At 46.2% G+C, this 22,639-nt stretch overlaps 3 protein-coding genes across 3 annotated transcripts; all 3 read right to left on the bottom strand.

Annotated features, from left to right (window-relative positions):
* Positions 1 to 2,952: 2,952 nt before the first annotated feature.
* On the bottom strand, positions 2,953 to 8,048 carry LOC120897039 (uncharacterized protein K02A2.6-like). The gene has a single exon (XM_040301645.1). It carries the CDS (start codon positions 7,667 to 7,669, stop codon positions 3,146 to 3,148), a length of 4,524 nt encoding a protein of 1,507 aa, XP_040157579.1. The 5' UTR covers positions 7,670 to 8,048; the 3' UTR covers positions 2,953 to 3,145.
* A 948-nt stretch (positions 8,049 to 8,996) lies between these two features.
* LOC120897187 (protein lethal(3)malignant blood neoplasm 1) lies at positions 8,997 to 14,826 on the bottom strand. The gene is made up of 4 exons (XM_040301860.1): positions 14,485 to 14,826; positions 10,651 to 10,771; positions 9,879 to 10,556; positions 8,997 to 9,726 (listed from the first exon to the last, which is right to left on the bottom strand). The coding sequence occupies exons 1-4, from the start codon at positions 14,500 to 14,502 to the stop codon at positions 9,332 to 9,334; spliced, it is 1,212 nt and encodes a 403-aa protein (XP_040157794.1). The 5' UTR covers positions 14,503 to 14,826; the 3' UTR covers positions 8,997 to 9,331.
* A 3,753-nt stretch (positions 14,827 to 18,579) lies between these two features.
* On the bottom strand, positions 18,580 to 20,094 carry LOC120896798 (flexible cuticle protein 12-like). Its single transcript, XM_040301247.1, has 2 exons — positions 19,846 to 20,094; positions 18,580 to 19,348 (listed from the first exon to the last, which is right to left on the bottom strand). The coding sequence occupies exons 1-2, from the start codon at positions 19,971 to 19,973 to the stop codon at positions 19,159 to 19,161; spliced, it is 318 nt and encodes a 105-aa protein (XP_040157181.1). The 5' UTR covers positions 19,974 to 20,094; the 3' UTR covers positions 18,580 to 19,158.
* Between the last annotated feature and the right edge of the window lie 2,545 nt (positions 20,095 to 22,639).

Genomic DNA, 22,639 nt, shown 5'->3' with positions numbered 1-22,639 from the left:
GGATGAGTCATTGGTAGCAAAACACCACCCAGCACACAATTAACGGTCGAACCCACGGCGTGTTGTACTACAGTGTGCATTGTTTGGGCCGTTCCGCCATGCCAATAATAAGTTAGTTGGCGCGTTTAGTTAGGCGAAACGTGAGTCGAGTTTGTGATCGGATTTAGTTGACCGTGTGCGCCAGAGGCGGGAGTAGAGTGTCGTCTTCGTTTCAGTACACACACCCTTCAGGTAAAATTATACATTATAACGACAGCGGGACAGAGGAACCATTTCGGGAAGTTGGGCAGCTTTGTTGATGGTGTATTCTGAGTGGTGGAATAGGTTTGTAACGACCTTCACGAATTGCACGACACCGCCTTGTCAGAGCGGCATGGCAAGAATAAGGGCTTTGCAGAGGACGTACGAGGTTCTAATTTGCATGCAATGCTATACTGTTGGCGTTCTAAGATGCAGTGTCTTCCCTGTTTGAAGAATGCCTAATAAAGCGATCGGAATGGAGCAATTGGTTTAATTTGTTTTCAAGCAGAGTGGTTAGAATAATAGAATCGGTTTGAAGTGTTTGCAATCGGCTCACGTAAATTAAAGCCCACAATAATAAGTGACCTTCCGAATGGATGGAACACATTCCATTCGCGTATGACATCATTGAAGTTGATCGACTGGATATGAGGAGTTCTTTTTTAAAATTGAAAAGCTTCAGCTTACTCTTCAGGATTGCTTATCACTGCTTTTAACCCAGTGCAGCAACGGTACTGGTTGTAACGGTCGAAAGTGCTCACCCAACATTCCAGGCATCTCAATCCGATTAACAGTCGCATCAGGTGGCGGGTTGTGTGCGAATTAGTACTTTCGCTGGATTTTTGCATTTGTGGCTGGTAATGGGACAGCAGCAACAAGCAGCCGTTGACAATGATCCTTTCCGGAACCCTTTTGCCAGGCACGTACAGGCGATAAAGTAAGCGGAAAACGTGATCGACGAGCATCGACGATTGCCGTTGAAGAGCAGGAAGAGTGTGGTAGAGCACTGGCAGAGTGGAACGCTTCCCAAAAGGCGAAAGTGTTAGTGGTAGTGATGGTGGGACTTTTAAGGAGCGCGTGACATACATCGATCAGTTTGGGCGGCAGGATTTGTGACGAACAATTTGTGTACAATTCTTCAAACTTTTATTGTGTTTTTATTCGGGTTTAAATCAATGATTCGGACGACTGGTTCGGGTAAACGATCGTGTTAATTGAGCGGCTTCCCGCGGCAGCAAACACTTCCAACGCCCAACAGTGACATCGGATGTTATGCACGCGCGGACGCGCGCGCTCGCAACAGCAACAACAGCACACACGGCCACCGTTTTCTTGCGATAGTTCCGCTGCTCGTGTTACATAAGCGGAAGCATTCAGCGCTGACCACCTATGCTTCCCGCGCCTCACCACCACTCGCCTATTGGACTGTCGTTTGGGGTCGTTTGTTCGATGGTGCTGAACGGGCTTAGCCTTGGCCATGATATTAAACGCTCGATGCATATTTCATATGCAGGCGCAACCCGACATGCCCTCCCCGACATCCCGCCTGTCAACAAATTAATGAAGAAAAAAACGTCGCCCCCCGCTCTGTGGACGGTAATTATTGGTGAATTGAAAAAAAGGGGGAGTGCGAACGACCAACATATCGATTGCGAAGCACCAAAAGGGAGTGAGTAAAAAACTGATCTCCGAGGCACGTGGTGATGACGAACGCGGGACGGGTTCAGCCGCGTACGAACGAGCGCGGGCTCGGTGACCTCATGCGCGTGCAACTCCAATGCTAATCGATGATCGTTGCAGTTTATTCTGCGCTTGTTCTACATCTTTCTGTCAGCTTCCGTTGGGTAAAAGTAAATAATTATGAAATTTCTCACGCCATCGATCTAGAACGATCTTCAACTTCTGCAATGCACTACTGCTCTCGTTACGCAGAAGAAGGAAGCACTTTCAACGGCAGAACAAACAGCGCTGAAGTACCACTGAACATGGTGATTTACCGTTTGCTGAGAATGGCCTCAAGTATGATGAGTGCGTACCTCGAGTTCGCCAATCCGTTGCCGTCGGCACATGAGTGAGACATTAGCGGCTACCGACTTGAGCGCAAAACGAGGCAACACTTCCAGCTGGAAACCGTGTAACAGAGACAGGGTTCAAAGTCACGCTGTGAAAGGCGGCAAGCACCTTGACAGGAAGCTACGGCGTGCGTAAATGACCTAAATTTGTGGTGGTTTATAATAAATGGAGGACAATTTGCACTATGGTGTGGAGCGTGCAATTTTATGCAAAAAAGCACAGCAAAATAGTTTACACATCAATACATAAAGGCAGTAAGGGTTATCAGCAACACTAGACGGAACTAGAGCTATTAATCTTGCAGCAAAACTTGCTCGATTTATGCGCTGCTCGGCAAGATCCGGGACGAGAACAACTGTCTGGTCAACTGGGGAGAAAAATTACCCCCCCAATGTGGGTGGTGTTTCAGTACAAACTCCGATATGACACTTACAGGGCAAAAGCCAAACCATTTGTAACGCTTCTACTACCAGCCAATTCTTGCTAGCTCCGGTGTGTGTCTCCTGGGACCACTTTACCGGGCCGTTGTCCATATCTGCCTGTCCCGACAAGTTCCAATCGCGATTGAATCCATTCTTTTGGGGCGACTGACACCTCCGAAGGCACTGGATGCTGATGGACCCCCTTTCGGTTAGGTGGAATGTTTCGTTACACACACACATACACAGTTTGAACCACAAATCCTACGCATGTGTACAACACTAACTACCTCCTCCAGCCAGCGCTCACTGCCCACGCTCAGTTGACCCTGCTGCAGGAGAGTGCGGGCGCTACAATTTCATGCCTTTTGTGATATTTGTGGGGCTTTGCTAAAACGACGTTGTACTTATTAAAAACAAAACAGTAATATATAATTTATTAATCCTAAGCCCTTTTTGTGTGTGACCGTCCCGCTCGGCCGCCTTAATCCAAGAGAGCACGATCGTCCTTTCGATCGTGCTGAGTGGCCTCTCGGCTCGCTGAGTGACCAGCCAGTCGGAGCCGAACTGTTTGCGCAGGTTGGCTCACTTATCGCATTTCGCCCTAAACGCCTCCATAACATCTCCCTCTCTTAAAATATACGGTACACATCGAACCGACTGGGCAATCTTCTATTGCGAGAAGAGCGTCGTGGTTCCTGTACCTGATACAGCCTTCTGGGACGTGCAGTTGTTGTTTTTCCAAATGTTTGTGTGGACGTAGCAGGAGGAAGCACCGGTACCGTTTGGTGGTCGCTGATGCTTGAAGGTAACGGTAAGTCTGCTGGTGGTGACGGTGCAGGTGCAGGTGGACTTTGTACGCGATCCAAATTCCAAGCTTCAAGCAAAACATCTAGAGGTAAGCGAGGCTGAACTACTGTTGAAGATTCTTCTTGCGTTCGCCGACGTAGCTGATGAATATGCCGTCGAATGATTTTTCCATCAGCCGTCCTGACCACGTACATGACTCTACCTTGTCGCTTCAGAACCGTACCGGTTATCCATCTCCATCCATTCTGGGAATAATGTTTAGCATAAACGTTTTGATTAGGGCAAAATTCTCTTTCTTCTACAGTAGGGCTTATCTGTGGTGGGTTTTGTAATGGTGTTAATAAATCCAGCGGTATTCTTGGGCGTCTACTCAACATGATCTCCGCGGGAGACTTTGATCCTTCCAGACAAGCGTTTGGGGTAGACCTGTAAGTTTGTAAGAATATGTCCAAACTCTCCCGAACCGTGTAACCATCAACTTCGATTTTCCTCATAGCTCGCTTAAAAGTGTCCACAAATCGCTCTGCCTGGCCGTTTGATTGTGGATGGTAAGGCGCCGTTCTAACGTGTATAATACCGCTTTTCTTACAAAATCGTTCAAATTCAATACTGCAGAATTGTGTCCCATTATCAGACACTAGCGTCATCGGCATACCAAAACGTGCGAAAATACTACGAAGAATAGCAATTGTAGCCGCTGATGACGTGTTGCTAGTTTGAACTATTTCCGGCCATTTTGAAAAAGAATCCACTAATATAAGATACCACTCTCCCTTTAATGGACCAGCATAATCGATATGAAGGCGTTGCCAAGGAGCTGAAGATTTTGGCCAGCTGGTTTTATCGGTGCTTGGAGGTGATTTGGCGGCTGCCTGGCAGGCATGACACGAATTAACCCATTCAGTAATATCACGATCCATAGATGGCCAGTACATGTAGCTTCTAGCTAAGGCCTTCATCCTTTGAATCCCCGGATGACCATGATGGATCTGACTCAGGCATTGTTTCTGTAGCAGTTTGGGGATCACTACCCTCTCTCCAAATAGGATACAGTTGTTTACTGCTGACAAGGACTCTCTTCTATCATGGTAACGTGCAAGCTCTGATCCATACGATACGTTTGTTGGCCAGCCCTTTTTTATATGTGTGTAAACCTGTCGTAGTACGGGATCGCTCTGGGTTTTTATCTCAACGTCTCTGAACGTGAGGGGGAACGAACTAATCGCATTGATAACTACTGCCTCCAAGTCTTCTTCTAGGCTAGCGCTCGCGATCACATATTCTGGCTCTGGCTTTGCATGATTTTGTATAAGACGAGACAGGACATCCGCATTTCCAAACTTGTCTGATTGTATGTATTCCATTTCAAAATCATAAAGCTGTAGCGTCAGCGCGAATCTTTGAAGACGATTTGCTGTATAGATCGGAATCCCCTTTTTTGAACCAAATATTCTAAGCAGTGGTCTATGATCTGTTTGTAAAATAAAGTGTCTCCCAAACAGCATTTTATGAAATTTGGTTACAGCGTATACTATGGCCAATCCCTCTCTATCGATTTGGCTGTAACCTGTTTCTGCTTTGGTTAGCGCTCTAGATGCGTGCTGTATTACTTTAACGGATCCATCAGAGAAAACATGGCTAATGGTTGCTCCGACCCCTATAGAAGAGGCGTCTGCAGAAACAACAATTTTGGCTCGGGGATCGTAATGTGTGAGAAGCAAATTTGATGATAAAATTTCTTTAAACTTTTTAAAAGCTTTTTCACAATCAAGGGTCCACTCGAATCTTCCGTCCTTTTTTAAGAGCATGTCTAAAGGATACCTTAACTCGCGCATGTTGGGCACAAACTTGCCATAGTAATTAATGGCACCTAAGAATGATCTTACGCCACTTAAATCGGTTGGTGCTGGTAAGTTGAGAATTGCCGCTATCTTTTCTGGATTTGGTTTAATTCCTTGATGATCAATTATGTGGCCTAGGTATGGAATTTGGTACATTTTAAAAGAACATTTCTCGGCGCGTATTGTAAACTCGTAGCTTTCGATCCGTTGCAATAGTTTGTATAGATTAGCATCATGTTCAACCTCAGTTTTACCCCCTACTATCACATCATCCATATAACCACACACTCCATTCAATCCAGCTAGCATGGTATCAATAATTTGCTGGAATGCGGCTGGTGCAATCTTTATACCTGGTGGTAATCGGTTGTATGTGTACAAACCACGGTGTGTATTTATTACCAAAAACGATCTGTATTTTTCTTCTACTTCCACCTGAAGAAATGCATCCGATAGATCGATTGTGCTAAAATATTTGCAACCGGCAAGTTTGGCAAAAATGTCTTCGGGTAATGGTAAAGGGTATTCATGCGTCCGTAATGCTGAATTAAGGCCGGTGGAGTAGTCTCCACATATTCTTATAGTTCCATTTGCCTTTCTAACAACCACTATTGGAGCCGCCCATTCCGAATAGTCTACCGGCGTAATAACTCCAAGTTGCTCTAATCTGTCTAGTTCCTTATTCACAGCTTCTTGCATAGCATAAGCGACTGGGCGCTTTGGACAAAAGGTTGGTTGGGTGTTCTCTTTTACTTGCACTTTTATACGTGCCTTGGTGCATAAGCCTGATCCCCTAAAAACACTGGGAAACTTGGTTTCTAATTGTTTTGCAATTGGTGTCGCTGTCGAAACAGTTCCACAATATGCATTCATCGGTAACGATCCGAGATCAAATGCGTCGATGATATCTGCACCCAATAATAAGAGATTTACGCAAGCTACGCGGATGGTAGCTGCTTTTGTTTTCTCTCCAACCGTAACAATTCCTTCGAATTCCCCGTCTAAGTGAAGGCTAGCCCCTGAAACTGTTTTTGCTCGTATCTCGCATGCATTTAGAGGAGGTTTGCCTAAGCTTTGCCACAGAGATCTATTTATGATCGTAATATCGGACCCCGTATCGAGTTGTAACCTGGCATTTTTTCCATTTATTAGTACGTTAACGTACTTACGGTTTACCGCGACGGCACATGCATTCACCGTGACGATACGTGTCTCCACCGATGGGCTCTGACGAAATTTTCCTTTTTGGTTCGCGGTATTGCAGTGGCCTTCCCGATGTCCTATTCGTCCGCAATCTTGGCACTTGTGCGATTTATAGCCACAATATTGCACCCAATGTCTGTCGCCACAAAGCCAGCATGGTCGACTGGGATGGGTGTTCCGTGCGGGAGGACGCTGCTTATCATATCTTTGGACATTATTTCTTCTGGGGAATTGCCGGTGCTGAAAACTCGAATTTTTAGCTTTAGTATGATTGTTAAATTTTTCTTTTTTGTTATTGTTATGCAATGCGAGTACTTGCCGTTCATTTTCTTGAATCATTGCGCTGTCTCTTTTTAGCGCGGCAATGCGACTACATTCCTCTGACAGTTGCTGCAACGTAATCTGCTCTCGATCCTCGATTTTCGCCAACAATCTGGTTCGCACTTCGACGTCTCGTTCTTCTCTTAATCCACAAACGAATAAGAGGCACTTTAGCTGTTCCTCGTCGAGCTTGCTGAGCTCGAACTCTACGCATGATTTATTTACCCGACATGCGTAGGTAAGCAGATCCTCTTCAGGTTTCCTTGTAAGCTGCAAACACTTGTACCTTTTGCTTATCAAGGATTCCTGCACGTCGAACAGCACAGCGAGCTTCGCGATCGTCTCCTTGAATGAAAATTCACTTGAACGTAGGGGCAGGATAAACGACAAATACCGATCATGCTCGGCTGCACCTAGCTTCCTTAAAAGAAGTCGCACTTTTGCTGCATCACTTAACCGACAAGCATCCTCGTTGAACAGCTCCTCGTACCGGGAAAACCATGTTCTGAAGGTGATGCCAGCTTCAGGATCGAACCGAAATTCCATAATCGAATTGGCTAATGCTTCCGTTGCTTGCTCTGGATTGAAATTTGGCGTAAATGCGGGCTGGTTTGTTTGCTGGGACATTATTTTACTAATAAGCTGCTGTTGCTGGGTCATGTGTTGCTGCATCATTTTCAGCGTTTGTAGGAGTACGGCGTTATCCACTACAGCTGAGCCCGTTTGCGATGGCGGTTGCACAAATTGCGATGGCGCTGATACCGGCGGCGCTGATGCGGGTCCCAATTGCGATGGCGGATAGAGGTGCCCATTTGGGGACACCTGATGATGGAACGCTACTTCGTGCACGGAGGGAACGTGCGGCTGCGATGCTCCGGGTTGCTGCATCACCGCCGGGTTGAAAAATCCCGGCCGGCCTAAGGATGCACGTCGCTGCTCCTCCTCCGTCGGTAAATCCATCGTTGCATCAGCGGGGTTCATCTTGCGCTTCTTGGGACGTGGTGGCGCAATTGTGTGGGTGTATGTGTGTGAGCGGGACACGGAAGAAAACGAACAAAAAACGAATTAAAATTTGGTCAGCACTTTACAACACGAAACGATCACATTAACTTTTCTCGTCGCCACTTTTGTGATATTTGTGGGGCTTTGCTAAAACGACGTTGTACTTATTAAAAACAAAACAGTAATATATAATTTATTAATCCTAAGCCCTTTTTGTGTGTGACCGTCCCGCTCGGCCGCCTTAATCCAAGAGAGCACGATCGTCCTTTCGATCGTGCTGAGTGGCCTCTCGGCTCGCTGAGTGACCAGCCAGTCGGAGCCGAACTGTTTGCGCAGGTTGGCTCACTTATCGCATTTCGCCCTAAACGCCTCCATAACAATGCCGCTGACAGTTTGAGCTTTGATCGCCCCAAAGGGGTTTGCACAAAGTCACAGAACTGCGCCATTTGTTCCTTCGCAAGACAGCTCTTGAGCTCGCGGAACCTGGGCCCATGTCCTGGCTTGGCCGATTATTGATCCGATTCGTTACGGCTGACGTAACTCCGCTGAATGTTCCCGCTTCCAGAACAGTTGCAGAAATGTACCCCGTTGCCCGACGAAAGGTCGGAATATGGGATAAAGTTCAACAAAACTGTCAGCTTTATCTTATCCGGTCAGTATCCATTCCGCTGGCTGGTTTTTGGGGACATCAGTTTCGGCAATGGCGTCGGAATAATTCCATTTGGAACAGTTCATCTGGTTACATTGTGTCCATTGTGCCGCGAACTATCTCCTGTCCTCTTAAACGGTTTTGTTTTTGGTGTTCTTTTCTTTCGGGAAGCGAAAGACAAACCGGCGTGGGCGTCTCCTTTTACGGTTACCTTGCCGCAGTGTCACTGTCATGGTCAATGAACGTGCAGAATGTGAGTCGTATTAGTGGGCTGGTTCCATTCTTGGATACTAATTATCGGTTCTCCCGTTGGACGAGAGCAACGAACGCAGTGTTTGCTTTCGTTTTGTGTCTTTTGTGGCGATGAGCATTTGGGCGGGCGATGACTAACAAACCAATCAACAGTCGGCCAAATATGGTGTCGATTGTAGCTGGGAAACGGGAATGATGCACAAATGCATTCTTGGGAATTTGCGTTCTGGATGTTAGAGTGACTTTGAGTGATTAGTATGTAGTAAGTGTCAAAATTATCACCTTGGAAGTAAAGCTATGTTGCAATCGGTAAAAGCAGTCGCAATTCAGCAAACAACCGGATTTGGGGCTGGTTTTTTGGAATGTATTTTCGGACGAAACCTTGGACGAAAGCACACCAACCAGTTTGTTACTGAAGGCTTACCTTCCTATCACTTTTATTAGCATATCGCAGCGTTAAACATATGAAACAGAGCGCGTGTTTTGTCTTACATTCATTTCTTCTCGCTTTTGAATGCTCCATCCTCAATGGTTATCTCCCTACGTTTATCCTGGTTTTACATTTAAATTTGCATGCCACTCTTACTTTACTTTCAAAAAGGATGCAGAGGACCTGTGGCAGAGGACTGTTACAAATCGGAGGGAGGCAGTGTTATAACATTCCTTTTCCCGTCACACAAGATCGAGTTGAGTATTTTTAGTAGTTACAATACAAAAAGGAATCGGGATGCAGCATCCCATTACGAACCGTAAAACCACTTAAAGTCGAACCCTTTCAACCCCGCCTGCTTTTCCGTCTCCTCGCGGGGCGTCTCCTCCGGGCTGACCTTTTCGAACTTGATGTGCGGCTGGTAGCCAAACTCGTTCGCCTTATAGCTAACGCCGCGCCGGATACCGTCCCGCCCGATCGAATAGTAGCCGCCCTCCTTATTGCCCTGCCGGTCGCCCTGCTCGTGGTGGCCGTGGTAGCCGGCGGTGTAGTTGAACCGATACAGCAGCCCGTTCAGGATGTGCTGGATCATGTTGGCAGTGTGTATCTCGATCAGCTTCATCGGATCGTCCTTATCGGTGCCGGTGGACCCACGGCCGTCCTTTTTCGGTGTCTCCGAGCGGGAGTGTGATTGAGGTTGATCTTCTGAAATGAGAAGAACATCGTAAACATCATGAAAAAGTGTTGTTAAATGTCATTAAAAGTGTCTGTGAGTGCTTCAAACGGCAAGTTCCCAAGCGTATGTCGACTTAGTCGATAAAGCTTCCTCGATTTTAAATTATGTGCACATTGCATACCTTTCGGCGCTTTTCGTTCGCCGCTCGTTTGCTCCTTCGATCTGTTCGGCTCTTTCCTCTGTTCGCTCCGCTCCCCAGCAGTAGCGTTTGCAGCTGAGCTCGTGCCCGACCCTCCACCCTGCTGCTGACGCTCCGACCCTTCCTTCGATCCCTTCGATTCGACCAGCTTCTGGGGCACATCGGGCGGTGGCTCGGCCGGCCCGCTGACCGACCCGGCCGTTGTGGTCACCATTGAGCCGGGCGTTGCTTTACCTCCGCCCACCGGTTCAAGGTCGTTCTTGTTGACGATTTTAAACGGTGGCACGTACAGGGTGCTCGTTTCGGGCAGCGGGGGCTGCGTGGACGGTACCGGTGGTTCCGGGATTTTGCATCCCGAGCAGGTGGCCACGCTGGAGGGTTTCGGCGTGGTCAGCGGGACGATCGGTTTGGCGGTGGTGATTATGCGGAACGGTTGCGGTGTGGTTGAGGTAGTCGTTGGGGCGGGTGTAGTGGTGGTGGTGGGTGGTGGTGGCGATGGTGGAGGAGGAGGAGGAGGAGGCAGTGTGGTTGGTCCGAGTTTATAGTTCTTCATGCTGACAATCTTAAAGTTGCCGTCCGCATCGGTCGCGTACACCGTGACGTGGTAGACATTATCGGCCGTAATGAACCCGAACTCGCCCATAATGATTCCGTTTTTATCTGCAAAACAAAATAGTATGGTGGGGAAGGAGAATGGCGGTCAAGACAATGCAGATCAGCAATCAGCAATTGGGGATGGCAATCCGCAGCAAACCTTTAGATTCCTTCCTGTGCTGATGTCCTTCGATGTTGAAGCCGAACTCGTACGGGCGTATCGGACCGTCGTAGTATTTGGACGCGGCACGCACCATCGTTAAGAGCAGCAGGATGATTATCTGAAATAAAACGCGTTGATAGACAGGTTAGGCTAGCGTTGGTAATAATGGGCTTAACTCGTACGAAGATGCGTTATTGTATCCTCTTCATGGCCTGGTGTTGTCCGCACCATCTACGGCAACAGGAAAGTGAGGCTATCACCATTATCGCTCATCACAACGCGCAGTCCGGCTAGGCTAGATGATTTGTTTGCCAAGATGTGGTCTTTACCATACGGAAAACTAAACAACTCATCATTTCGTTTTTGTTCGCATGCGACTCAATTCGCTCGTTCCCAAACATTCCGATAGCCTTTCCGGTCGGTTGACTAAAAAGTGCAAAAGTTAATGTGATCTTGCCCATTTGATTCGGGCGATCCTCGGGCAGTGATGCAAAACATCTTCATCTCCAAACAGTTTGTTGCAGTTTGCATCAGTTCTCTAGCCCGAAAACTCTCCAACTTTATTAGTGAATCTTTCCATGCGTTTTTTGATAAAATTATCTTCCAAACGACCATCGATCGGGTTAAGGTTGACCCGCCGGGGTGGTCGCTGTCAATAAAACGTTGTTCGATTTATAGCCGTGAGACACACCGCAGCAGCGGCGGCGATGCGAGGAAGCGGTTTTTCGGACGTGGGTTGAAAAGTTCATAAAGATCTCACCCTGAACTCCCGGGCCGGGCCTTCCCCGCATGCGTGCTGATAGCACCGGAATCCAATCGAACTTGCGAATGACATAAGCGAGAATGTATGCGCACAGGTGCCGTACCGTGGCAGGGCAGTGAGTCACGCAGCGGCAGAACGGGGTGCAAACCGTGGCAATCATCTTCGATCGGTCGGTGTTGAATATGTATTGCTCATAAATCTTTCGGTAGTTGGCCAATTTCATGTTAACCCATTACGGGCGGTAATGGGGATGGTTGCGTTAATAGAGCTTGAAGGATTATGGGGCTAGTGATGAACTTTGATGTCGATAGATCGCCAACGCTACCGTTATCGCGTGAGCTATTAAATCGACGAAATGGTTTATTGATTCAAATTTAATCCTATCACATAATTTGTTAGGTGATGATGTTTAGATTTGGGTTGCTAGAAGCAGAGAATCGAAGATTGATCTCTGGCATATTAGATTTCAGCCAAATTTTGAATAATAAATGGTTAATTTTAATTCATTTTTGTTCGTTAATAGCGTCGATAATCGAGAAAGCTCTCATGGTGCAGTGGATTAATGTACAGCTCCAGATACAATGGGACGTTAGATCGAATCTTATCTGGACTCTCGCTATAGGTGAAAGAGTTTTTGAATTTTACGAGGATGTAAGTTTTCAGTGCATTGATGAAGAAACAGGAAAAGAAGAGGCAAACAAACACATTTTAATTATGAATGCAACTACTTATATGCACATATTCCCTGGATTGCAGTTAGAAACGACATGAAATCTATTTGTACAAGCATCTTCATTCTCGATCGTACATCTTCGTTCTTGATCTCCGGCATGTAAAAAAATCACGATCTCCTCTTCAACTGTGTTCTGTCGTACACATTCGCGCCCTAACCCAGAGCCAGCCAACACATCCAGCGTATGTAGCCTCACCCTTGAACGGGGCTCGGTCCAGTAGTTGCTGTTTGTGAATAATTAACTCTAACGAGCCGCCGCGCGTGCAACGCCGATGTCACTGCTGCATCCGAGAGAGGGCTGCGCGCGCCGCTGAAGGTGTCGATGATGGACGCGATCGGATCGTGTCTCTTCATCTCTCCTCCAACGAAAGGGAAAAGAACATGCTGATGACGACCACAAGCCGCCGCGATATAGACTGGAATGGTCGTCTCTGGGGATTAGAGGTTTGTTCCCCTATCTCTTTCCCCCCGTGGTAGTAAGTGCCGCGTAGCGCACGCTCGCGGTATCATTGTGTGTACTTATCGTTGTTTGAACGTGTGCATCTTCCTCCCACTTTCCACACCCGGGTAGCAGGTTTGAGGGTGCTGATATTTATGTGCATATGCTAAACACGATCTTGAGAGTCGATCCCCTGGAGACTGGGAGGGGAGCGGGAAAAGACGATCGATCGTTTCGATCGGTGATATGATCTGCCGCGAACTGATGAATGGAACGGTGCGCTAGGTCGACGCGTATCGTTGCACACCGCGGCTGGTTGCACATTTCGTGAGCCTGGAGCGAAGATGACATTTCACATCTCGAAGGGGGTTTGCGTTTTTGTCGCTGTTTCGGGAAGGCAAAGGCACAACCGAATGCGGATTAGCGATGGCTTCATCCGCGGGTCCTTTTGCGACGCGACAGATGTCACGGAACCTCACTGCAAACGGGCATTGTTGCAACAATGTCACTATCGCATTCGCATTGTTATCGATCGATAAAGATCGTTTAAGGTCAGATAGAGCCGCGGTAACCGCCACACTGGCAATGATGCCGAGGCGTTTGGGTGTGAAGTGATGCTCGTGAAAATGATATAGCGCACATGACGTTTGTGCGCCAATTGCTTAATCAAACACACTCCGGGTGCTCTAGTTTGCTTTCCAGCGCTGTTGGATGTACTTGCAGATGCATTTCTAATGTATTTACTGTTTTGATTTGCTCTTAAATATACTATCGAGTAGAGAACATGAAGTTCGTGTATAACTGGTCATATTTTGGGAACATATTTCACCATTGGTAATAATATCATGCAAATCCCATTGCTTGTCTTGGACGCGTTGCCTACCGTGCTGCTTGCAAATTTGTGTTTTCGCAAACCAACACGCAAATAACACGCATTGATGGGAGGTACTGACGAGAGAAAAAAATCATTAAAATTGCCGTATGATGCAATCGCAGAAGTCACCCGGCAAACCGTTGTTTGTCAAATATTTGCTCAATTCTTGCTATCCCTGCTTCCTAGCGTGTCCGGCTGGCACAGTTTGAGATTCTGATAGCCTTTTCAGAGACCTCAGTTGTAGACTTTTAATTCGGAAGTAACAGAAATTTTCAATAAACTAATTAAAAATGGTTCCAAATAAAGAATAAACCATAACTTCCAAATAAATAATTTAATTTCCGTACTTTTTTGCAGATTCCAGCAGACATCTTCCTATTTGATTTATCTATTTGTATGGCGAAACATGCTGTCTATTCGCACCCGGATCTGCCTTGATTCCTCTCTTGGCATAGATATGGAATTCCATACCTCAACAAGAAGGGAGGGTTTTGTTTTCATTGCACCCTGATCGCATACGGTTGACGAATGGGTATAATCCCATCATGTACTGCTTGTCAAGAGCATGCCACCGAGCCCCAAGCGCCCCAAGATGAAGAATAATGCTATTTACAGGTGCAAATTGTAGTTTATGTAAATTTGTTTACTACCATCTGCCACCGCGGCACTGAGAAACTGTCCAAATGAACCGTTGACACGTTCGAGAGCCGCACAGTATTGGGGATCAAATGATCGTGGGCGCGCACGAAAAAAAAAACAACAACACCAAAACCAATGAAAGGGTCGAGAATTATGATCGTAAAAATTATGTATGTGGCTCCCTTAATTGGCCACGTGTGAATGCGATGAACTTAAGAGGTCTCATATGATTGATTTAATAACGCCTTTCATTTACATAAATCACACACATCTTGTGAGAAGATCAATATTGATCAACAGGCGGCTTTTTGTTTGTGGTTTTTAGGAATAGTAGGAAATTTTTGAAAATAACAAAAAAAAAAAAACACCGAAAAATTTCTTACCAAAACCTTAGTCTCCATTATGAAGCAGGAATAATATCACTTTCGTTTTCACTATCCTTACAGCACTAGTAACTCTTTCTAGCTCAAACACTATTCACTTTTACTTAGCCACCAGTCCACTTAAACACTGCTCATAATCATGTATCACAGCACTAGCATAACTTGTTTCCAATTCTGTTGACTCACACACAGTTTCAGCACATCCATCCACAAGCAATACTAGGCTGACCTCTTCACACCATCCACTAGCCTAGAGTTTGCGGAATAGTGTACGATACCCGCAAACACCTGTGACCTGTTACCCGGGCGAAGGTCCAGAACGTTTTGGTTGGGTTGCAATGTTCGGCAGTTCTCGACAACTTCGTTTCGGGCTCGCTAACTGCGATGAAAAGCGACGACCCCACCGAGTGCGTGGTGCGGTGGAGCCTGAGGCGCATCTTTACCACAATCTCTCTCCGCTTGCGTCCACTTTTCCGACCACTGCTTGATAGTATTGTGTACGGGTGTTTGTGATGTGGTCGTTTTTGCATAGTTTGATGACGTCGGTGTCGGTGACGACAAGAAGTAATGAGCTTTAGAGAGGGGTGCTTGTGCAGCAGTGCGATCAGGAAGGGATCTCTCCATGATGAAGATGAGCGTAATAGATGTGATTGGTATAAGAAGAGGTATCAGATGAGATGGATTTCTAGTTGAGATTGATTAACTAAGTTTTTGAAGAAAAATCAATTTTATTTATTCCTGCAATTTCTGTGCCACAATGAATTATTCAAAATATTTTTACATTTTATTGAAAAGAACATTGTTTGTAACACATTTTAGTTTTAAGAAGTAAACCATGCATGTTTTTACTAATACACAAACACACATCTTCTGATTGCATATGCTACCATTACATGGCACAGATGCAAATGTGATAAACTGTACACGAACGTGATGAAACCGATTAAAAGTATTCTCAGCAATAACTTTTCACCTGTTTGCCATCGGCGCTTCCTAGATGCGTATCGGCGCGAGGTGTTAAAATGCACCTTTTGCACACATTGTTCCGAGGTGCAATCGTGACAAATGGCGCACAATTCATCGTAAAGCAGCGCGCGCCGGACTGGACGCCAGTCCGGTAGCTTCGGATTTCGGAAGTGTTGTTCTGTTGCATGCATTCTTCACCTCCACGGGTCAGATTTCACAGCCACGCAGCGGTGATTAATTGTTATCGGAGAAGCTGCAGGGAAAACACCTCTAGCTCTCCATCCCATCCTTCCAGCGATATGCTTCGATTGTTGTTCAACGCGATGTTGCGCTCACACGCTGCGTTGAAATCCGTTAGGCTCGAAAGGTTTCCCTTCACGGATTCGACACCTTGCCGACCGGCGGTGGTAAGGTCTTGCGACACCTATTTCGATCTTTTGCCGTACATTTTTGGCGAGAAGTACGCGAAAGACACGCACGCAGCATAGCTCCCCTTAGGCTTATCTTTTACGCGGTAGAGTGTGAATCAAAACGCAATAACACGAAACGTGTTGCCAAACGTGGTTAAAATGCAGCTACTCTTGACACTTGACACACGGGGACCACGGGGGTTGAACCCGGTAGTTGAGATACGGAAGGAAGAGCGCACTACGCAGGTGTAGATCGATCATTTGTGTCTGAATCGTTTTGTTAATCGGAAAGTAGAATGTTGTTTTGTGAAGTTCTTTTTTTTCTTTGCTGACACATTATTTACCTATAAAACCCGCCTTGAAATATTGAACAAAACGTATCAGCATACCCACCAAGCGTTGGTGCATCGTTAAGCTGTGCGATCGATGAAACAAGTTGAGCCATCAAACGGCACATTTATTGCCCTCTGGTTGGCAGAATTTTGGGGCCAAAACCTGTGCCGTTTTATGGCATGACAGGCGTGTGATGTCGGTTTTAGTTACCAATTTTGATACGCAAATCATGTTTGCAAGATGCATTCCGAAACGGACCAGAAAATAAACCAGTCTCGATGGGGCGCTGGGTGGGGTTTGTGCATATTCTTCACGATAAATTGCATCGAAGACAGCTTATGCAAAGAAAACACGGCTTGCGTTGATAAATGATCATTGCTTGTTTGACAAAATGAAGCGGCTCAACAATTTAACTAGCCCATCGATCATGTGTCACCGGCTATGTGATCAGGCAATGATCATTCAGTGCGTTATTTATGCAACAATATGGTACCACAAGGTGAACAGCGTGAGAAATGCCTATTGGGAGGAGGAGCCGTTTCATCGATTATTGTAACGTTTAGTATTGACGTCTTCATAAGCGAATGATCTAAGCAGCATCTGAAATGCGATGATCAACACTGAAGCTTTTGATCGTGCGTTACGTAGCGTTACACGGCTCATTGAAAGCTTCATTAAAGCGCCGTGTTCGAAAAAGCACGGGTAGCGGGAAAACTCTTGAATTTCGAAAATCATTTCAAATTAAAAAAAATACTTAACGTGTATCAGAGGTTTTGTTAAGAAAATAAACTATGTTTTCTCTTTAACTTGTGTTCGACAATATAATACCGTATACTCTGTTCCATAATATAGGATAGGATTACAGGGTTTCCCACGATTTATTGGTTGGTTCCCATCAATTTTTGGTTGGCTCCCAATTTTTTTTGGTGGGTTCCCATATTTTTTTTCTCCGTTTACCAGATTGTTTTGGTTTATTTGTATTGAAATCCAATTGAACGATACCGATAATTTATGGGAACGAACCAAAAATCCAAGGGATACGATAAAAAAATCGTGGGAACGCACCAAAAAATCATGGGAGTTGACCAATAAATCGTGGGAAACATTGTATACTATCCTATGTATGACAATGTATACTATCCTATGTATACTCCTAGTCAATTTATTTTGAGTAACATGTTATATGGGTTTTTAGATGTTTAAAAAGTGTTTATTACCATCAAGATTCTTCTTCTTCTTTGGCACAACAACCGTTGTCGGTCAAGGCCTGCCTGTACCACGAATGGGCTAGGCTTTCACTGGACTTACATAGAATGATAGTCAGTCCTACGAATGGGGGCACGATCCATTCGGGGCTAGAACCCGTGACGGGCATGTTGTTAAGTCGTACGAGTTCACGACTGTACCACCAGACCGGCACTGAAGATTACTTATTTATATTTGAAGCCATGTCCAATTGAAAAGTAGCTATAGTAAATCGTAATCCACTGTTTTATGCTAGTTTAAATCAAAACCAACCGTAATAGGCTCTTTAAATCAATTCAACAAGCTTAAAGCTTATACATCCTGATGCAATATTGTCCATCACACCTCACTGATTCTCGCACCCACATTGGGTGCTCTCAGAGCGTGGCGACACATTCCACAATCCCTAAATCATATTCCTCCTTATTGCTAGTCACACTGACGCCTAAAGATGGTCCAAAAGCGGGTTAAACTGCATCTCATTAGCAGCTGCGCGGTACAGTAAATCCTTTAACCCCGCCAAGGCGATCGATCGTTTGATGGCCTTGCCTTACCTTGAACTAAAAACGGAAAAATCAACCCCACAGCACACGCATCTTAACGAACCCGTTCACGATTCCGTATCGCACGACCCTGGTGCGGGGTAGGCTCCACGAAAAGCTGCACAACCCTTGCTCATAAAGTTATTTTGATAACGATTTATGGAAATTCGCTGTAGAATAAAGTTCAACCCCGCTTCGAGGGTGAACGAGCGTGGAGTGGCCTTTTCTGGGGAGTGCTGGAGAGTGGGTTTAGATGTGAATGATATTAATTATTCGTCCCAGAGGTGGCTGGCAAAAGGGTTCCCTGCTTCACGCGTTGATTTTGGGCCATTAAATTTAAATTTCCACACACTCAACATTGAGCAATGAGTGAATGATGTTAATTTCGACGGAGGTTAATTGCTGCGTGAAGAAGGGCTCGGTTTGGCATGAAAAAAAGCAACCTTTCGGTGTGTTTATCATAACAGGTATTTTCGACCAGGTTCCGACATCGTTTAACTCCTAATGATTGCAGCGAGGTGGAGAATATTTCAACAAATCTCGAAGGTTTGTTTGTTTTTGTTTTCGGACAAAGAAAGACTCTTGCATGTTCTACACCATTTGTTTCTCCCCAATAGATGTATTTCGGTAAACTGTCATTACAAACAGCTCGGTATGGCAAATTGTACATTCGCGAGCACTACGTCTGCTCAGTGTGTGAGTATTTTACGTTGCTATGTGTGTGTGTGTAAGTGCAAGCCATTGCCCGAAGCATCGTTGGCCTCTAGACCCTGGTGCCTGTAAGCGGGGTTGTTTGTCCTGCTGGTAACTTGTGTGCTGTATTTTCGGTGAGGATTTCACTTAACAAGTAAGGAGATTATGTAGAGTAAAAAAAACGATACTTTAAACGCAAAAATGTACACAAAAATCGTTCGAGAACGAAAGGGATTCGTTGGAGTGCGTTGAAAGCGTGTGTTCGATAGCGTGCAGAAAAGTTCAAAAATCTACATCCCCGCGACAAAACGGACGCGTCCTCACCGATGTTCGTTACTATTCGTCTCGGTTTCACGGGTCGTGTGGTGTTCTGGTGCACCCAAAGTCCATCGCTAGCGATGGAAATATGGTGCCCGTTTTTTTAAAGACTTTGTTTGGTGTTGTTTGGTGGCTTGGTAGGGCCTGTCACAGGGCCTGCTGACGACTTAAACCGTTGGCAGATGGGCACCCTCCGGCTGGAAACCGTTCTCGTCGGCGACGTAGTTGACGGTGTACACCTGACCATCATCACCGGTGAACGAGTACGAGCCACGGACGACCAGGGCCTCCACATCATCGCCCAGCTTCTTCAGCTCCGCCTGCTCCTGGCGCTGGTGGCCATCGCTGGTCTCGAAGCTGTGGAAAGAAGAACGCGTTTTGTGAGAAAAAAAAACTGCTGTCTGTTTTGTTGGTCGTGAAATAGAAAGATCAACATTGATATGGGTGTGGTCGAGATCAACTGCGACTACGGGTTGCTCAATGGTGCCTCCGGGAGACGCACGGTCGGCTGATGACAAAATGATAAAACAAACTCCGAGCCGTAGCAGTAACCGTGAATGCAACCGCTCATATAATGAACAAACAAACCGTGAGCCGAGAGCGCAATTGGTGCAGATTTGAGACCGTGCGCACGGTTGCTTCACACTCTTCAACACTCTCGTTCGTATGTCGTAAGCAATTAACGTATTCACGCACAAAACAAAACAAAAAACAGAAGAGAGCAAACCAACTAAAACCGATCACTTCCACTCGGACGAACACCGAGGGGGTGGTTCGTCGCTAAACGCGCCTGTTGAAATCTTTCGTATTCACTGACAAAACTCCGTTGTCGGGATGGCGAAAACCACACTTACGCAAACTTGTATCCATCGACACCGATGTTGTCGTTCTCGTACTTCAGGATCTGGGCGTTCTTGGAGTCATCGAGCGGGGCGGCCAGGGCCAGGGCGACGACGAAAGCGAAAGCAATGATGGTTTTCATTGTGAGTTTTGGGGTGGGGTTTTGTGACTGAGTACTGAGTGTACGGTTGGGCGAGAACGTGGCTCCGCGAAGCAGTGATAACTGATTAGATGGACAAGCGACAACTGATGCCGATAACCGATCTGCAAACCTCTTTTATACACGTCCGACCCAAAGCGCTCGTCGTCGCGGATGCTGCTGCCGCTGTATCCTGGTGGAGGCGCTCGATAACGTGCAACGTGCCGGGGAGGGATGAGCAGTAAGCCATTTTTTTGAGTGTGTGTGCTCTACCGGAATCGTCTTTGTGGCCGTGTGTGTGTATGTGTATGTATATAGGGGTGGGTTTTGTATTGTAGAAATTTAAATACAATCATCCGTACGTGTAATCCGGCGTCTGTGCAAGCCGGACGGGTGAATCTTCATACGACGTTCTATCCATCTCGCTCTCGGGCGGTACTTTCCAGGCCCTGCCAATGCTGTCATCGCACTACTGCCCGGCAACTTTTGTGCGTTTTGTTTTTTCGACCGGGGTAGAGGAGCTTTAAAAACGATCTAAGCTTCATAAAACTGGTGTAAATTTTTTGATTACGGAATGTTGCGGGCTGGGAGGGGTTTGGTGCTGTGTCGAATCACAAGGTGTCAATGAAGCGGTGAGTGATCTTGCTAGACTCGTCTGCTAGACTTGCTGAGATGAGGTTGGTAGCAGCATTAGCGACGGGATGATATTTTTATTGTTCGCATGGCAGCAGGAGGGTTCGCAAGAGCGAAAGAGAGAGCGAGAGAGAGGGTCAACTATTTCCAAATGTCACTAACGCTCATTAATTTGCAGCAATATTTGCGAACGGTAAACATCATCTTCATCAACGAAAGTTCATGATCAAGCCGGCGAGTCATTATGGATTGGCAAAAGTTTATTGTTTGAGGGGGTTGAAGAAAACAATAAGGTTATAAAATCGGTTTAAATGATGTGTGCTTTAAGCGAATTGTGGAACGAAGTTTCTTTATTTTATATGACAGGATTTTGGAGTGCAATTAAAGCACACCAATAATTAATATATTTATCGCACAGCTCTTCATGTATATTGAAAGCTTTTAAGAAGTCATTTAACTACATTGGTAAAGCTCTTTGATCTAGCAGCGAAACGTCATTCTCAAAAGAAGATCGAAAGCGATCGTTCACGCCGCTAAGAACCAGATTAAAAGAAACTCTTTTTTTGCTCTCCCGAAAGCACTCTTACGCGCCGACAGGTGTGTGAGTTTGGATGCTGCGCAGTAAGAAGAAAAGCAAAACGCATCGGGAAAAGCAAAACTTTGCGGATTTTTTCCTTTGCACATACATGTTCTAATGCGGTGGTGTAAAATAGGCTCACTAAGCTACTTTAAGTCGATATTTGTTAACTAGCGTTTGAAGATTATCTGCCGCCCGGACTAAGATGGCGATATTTTACTGCGGCAGCAAGATGGGCCGGTCTCCCCGAATCCACCTGTCTGCCCGTCCAAAAACACTGACCACCCCGACTTTGAATCGCTTAATCCGATTAGCATAAATTGACGCATCTCGCACCATACACACACACATACGCGCCATCGAACGTTACCTCGAAGTTGCATACGCGCTGATGTCTGTCCGGGAGGGTTCGCTCTTATCAATCGGGCCTGATTTTTCTCTTCTGCGCTGACCTTGAATCAACTGGTGGCTAACCTCCGCTTATCAACGGCATCCATCATGGGATCCAACACGGTCGATGGGATGTGCACGTGTGGGCTGGGTGCCTCTTTCGCCCGTTGCAGCCCTTCGGCGACCTTAAAATCCCGCACCACGACTTCTTCACATGATCGTCGGCCGGTTGCCCCACCTCGCAGCCTAAAAAGTAGTTCGGCGGTCCCGATAGTTGATGGCCTTTTCCGATAGGCATTCATCGTTACAGAGCCATCGGTTTTAGGAGTTACAGCAGAAGGGTTTCATTTTCGATACGACTCGAGAGAAGCGAAGAAACAAAAAATCCCCCACACATGTGGAACCGGAAACGAACGAAAGGGAAAACTGGTCCTAATGTTTGTCTTCCCAACATGGTCGTATCGTTTTCGTGTTCGGTTCTCAGCTCTCTGCACAACCGCGCCCTCCGGCTCTGAACCGGTTAGGAAGAGTCTTTTGGACACTAGAACTTAGGACGATCAGGGTTGTGTCTGTGTGATTGGAGCGACTTTTACGAAACAAATTAATGCTGCATCTTCCTCCTTACTGGTACAGACCGGTCCTCGCATGCTCGCGCACATTTCAGATCGGGACATCTGTGGCTATGTGTGTGCGGAGGTTAATTTTAGATCATATTCAAATGTTAAAATTAACATCACATCTATGTTTGGCTGCGATGATGATCATGGCTCATGATCAAATACCAAACAAAAAAAAGGCGAACAATTTTACAGCACCGAACCTGTTCTGTGGCGTCCAACGAAGAAAGAATCAGCCCAATAGGGAGGGGCCGGGTGCTACAACAGAAATCTCTCAAGATCCTAGCACACACACATACACACACAAGGCGCGGAAGGCGCGGACTGTGTAGGGGACACGGTCCACACTCTCCATGGGAGACTTAAAAAAACCTAGACCGCGTTCAAGGTCCGCCAAATTTGTGATTCAAATTTTGGCCAGTGAGGGAAGGACCCTCACTCGGGTCCAATCT

Source organism: Anopheles arabiensis, chromosome 2 (assembly GCF_016920715.1).
Source record: "Anopheles arabiensis isolate DONGOLA chromosome 2, AaraD3, whole genome shotgun sequence".
Classification (NCBI taxonomy): domain Eukaryota; kingdom Metazoa; phylum Arthropoda; class Insecta; order Diptera; family Culicidae; genus Anopheles; species Anopheles arabiensis.
The sequence above is the reverse complement of the archived record's forward strand: the minus strand, read 5'-3'. Positions and strand labels throughout refer to the sequence as shown.

Coding starts and splice junctions, on each gene's coding strand:
- LOC120897039 (XM_040301645.1), bottom strand. CDS start 7,669: ATGAACCCCGCTGATGCAACGATGGATTTACCGACGGAGGAGGAGCAG.
- LOC120897187 (XM_040301860.1), bottom strand. Junction 10,557..10,650: donor GCACAGGAAGGAATCTAAAG/GTTTGCTGCGGA, acceptor TTTGTTTTGCAG/ATAAAAACGGAATCATTATG. Junction 9,727..9,878: donor CGAACGAAAAGCGCCGAAAG/GTATGCAATGTG, acceptor TTCTCATTTCAG/AAGATCAACCTCAATCACAC.
- LOC120896798 (XM_040301247.1), bottom strand. CDS start 19,973: ATGAAAACCATCATTGCTTTCGCTTTCGTCGTCGCCCTGGCCCTGGCC. Junction 19,349..19,845: donor GTCGATGGATACAAGTTTGC/GTAAGTGTGGTT, acceptor TTCTTTCCACAG/CTTCGAGACCAGCGATGGCC.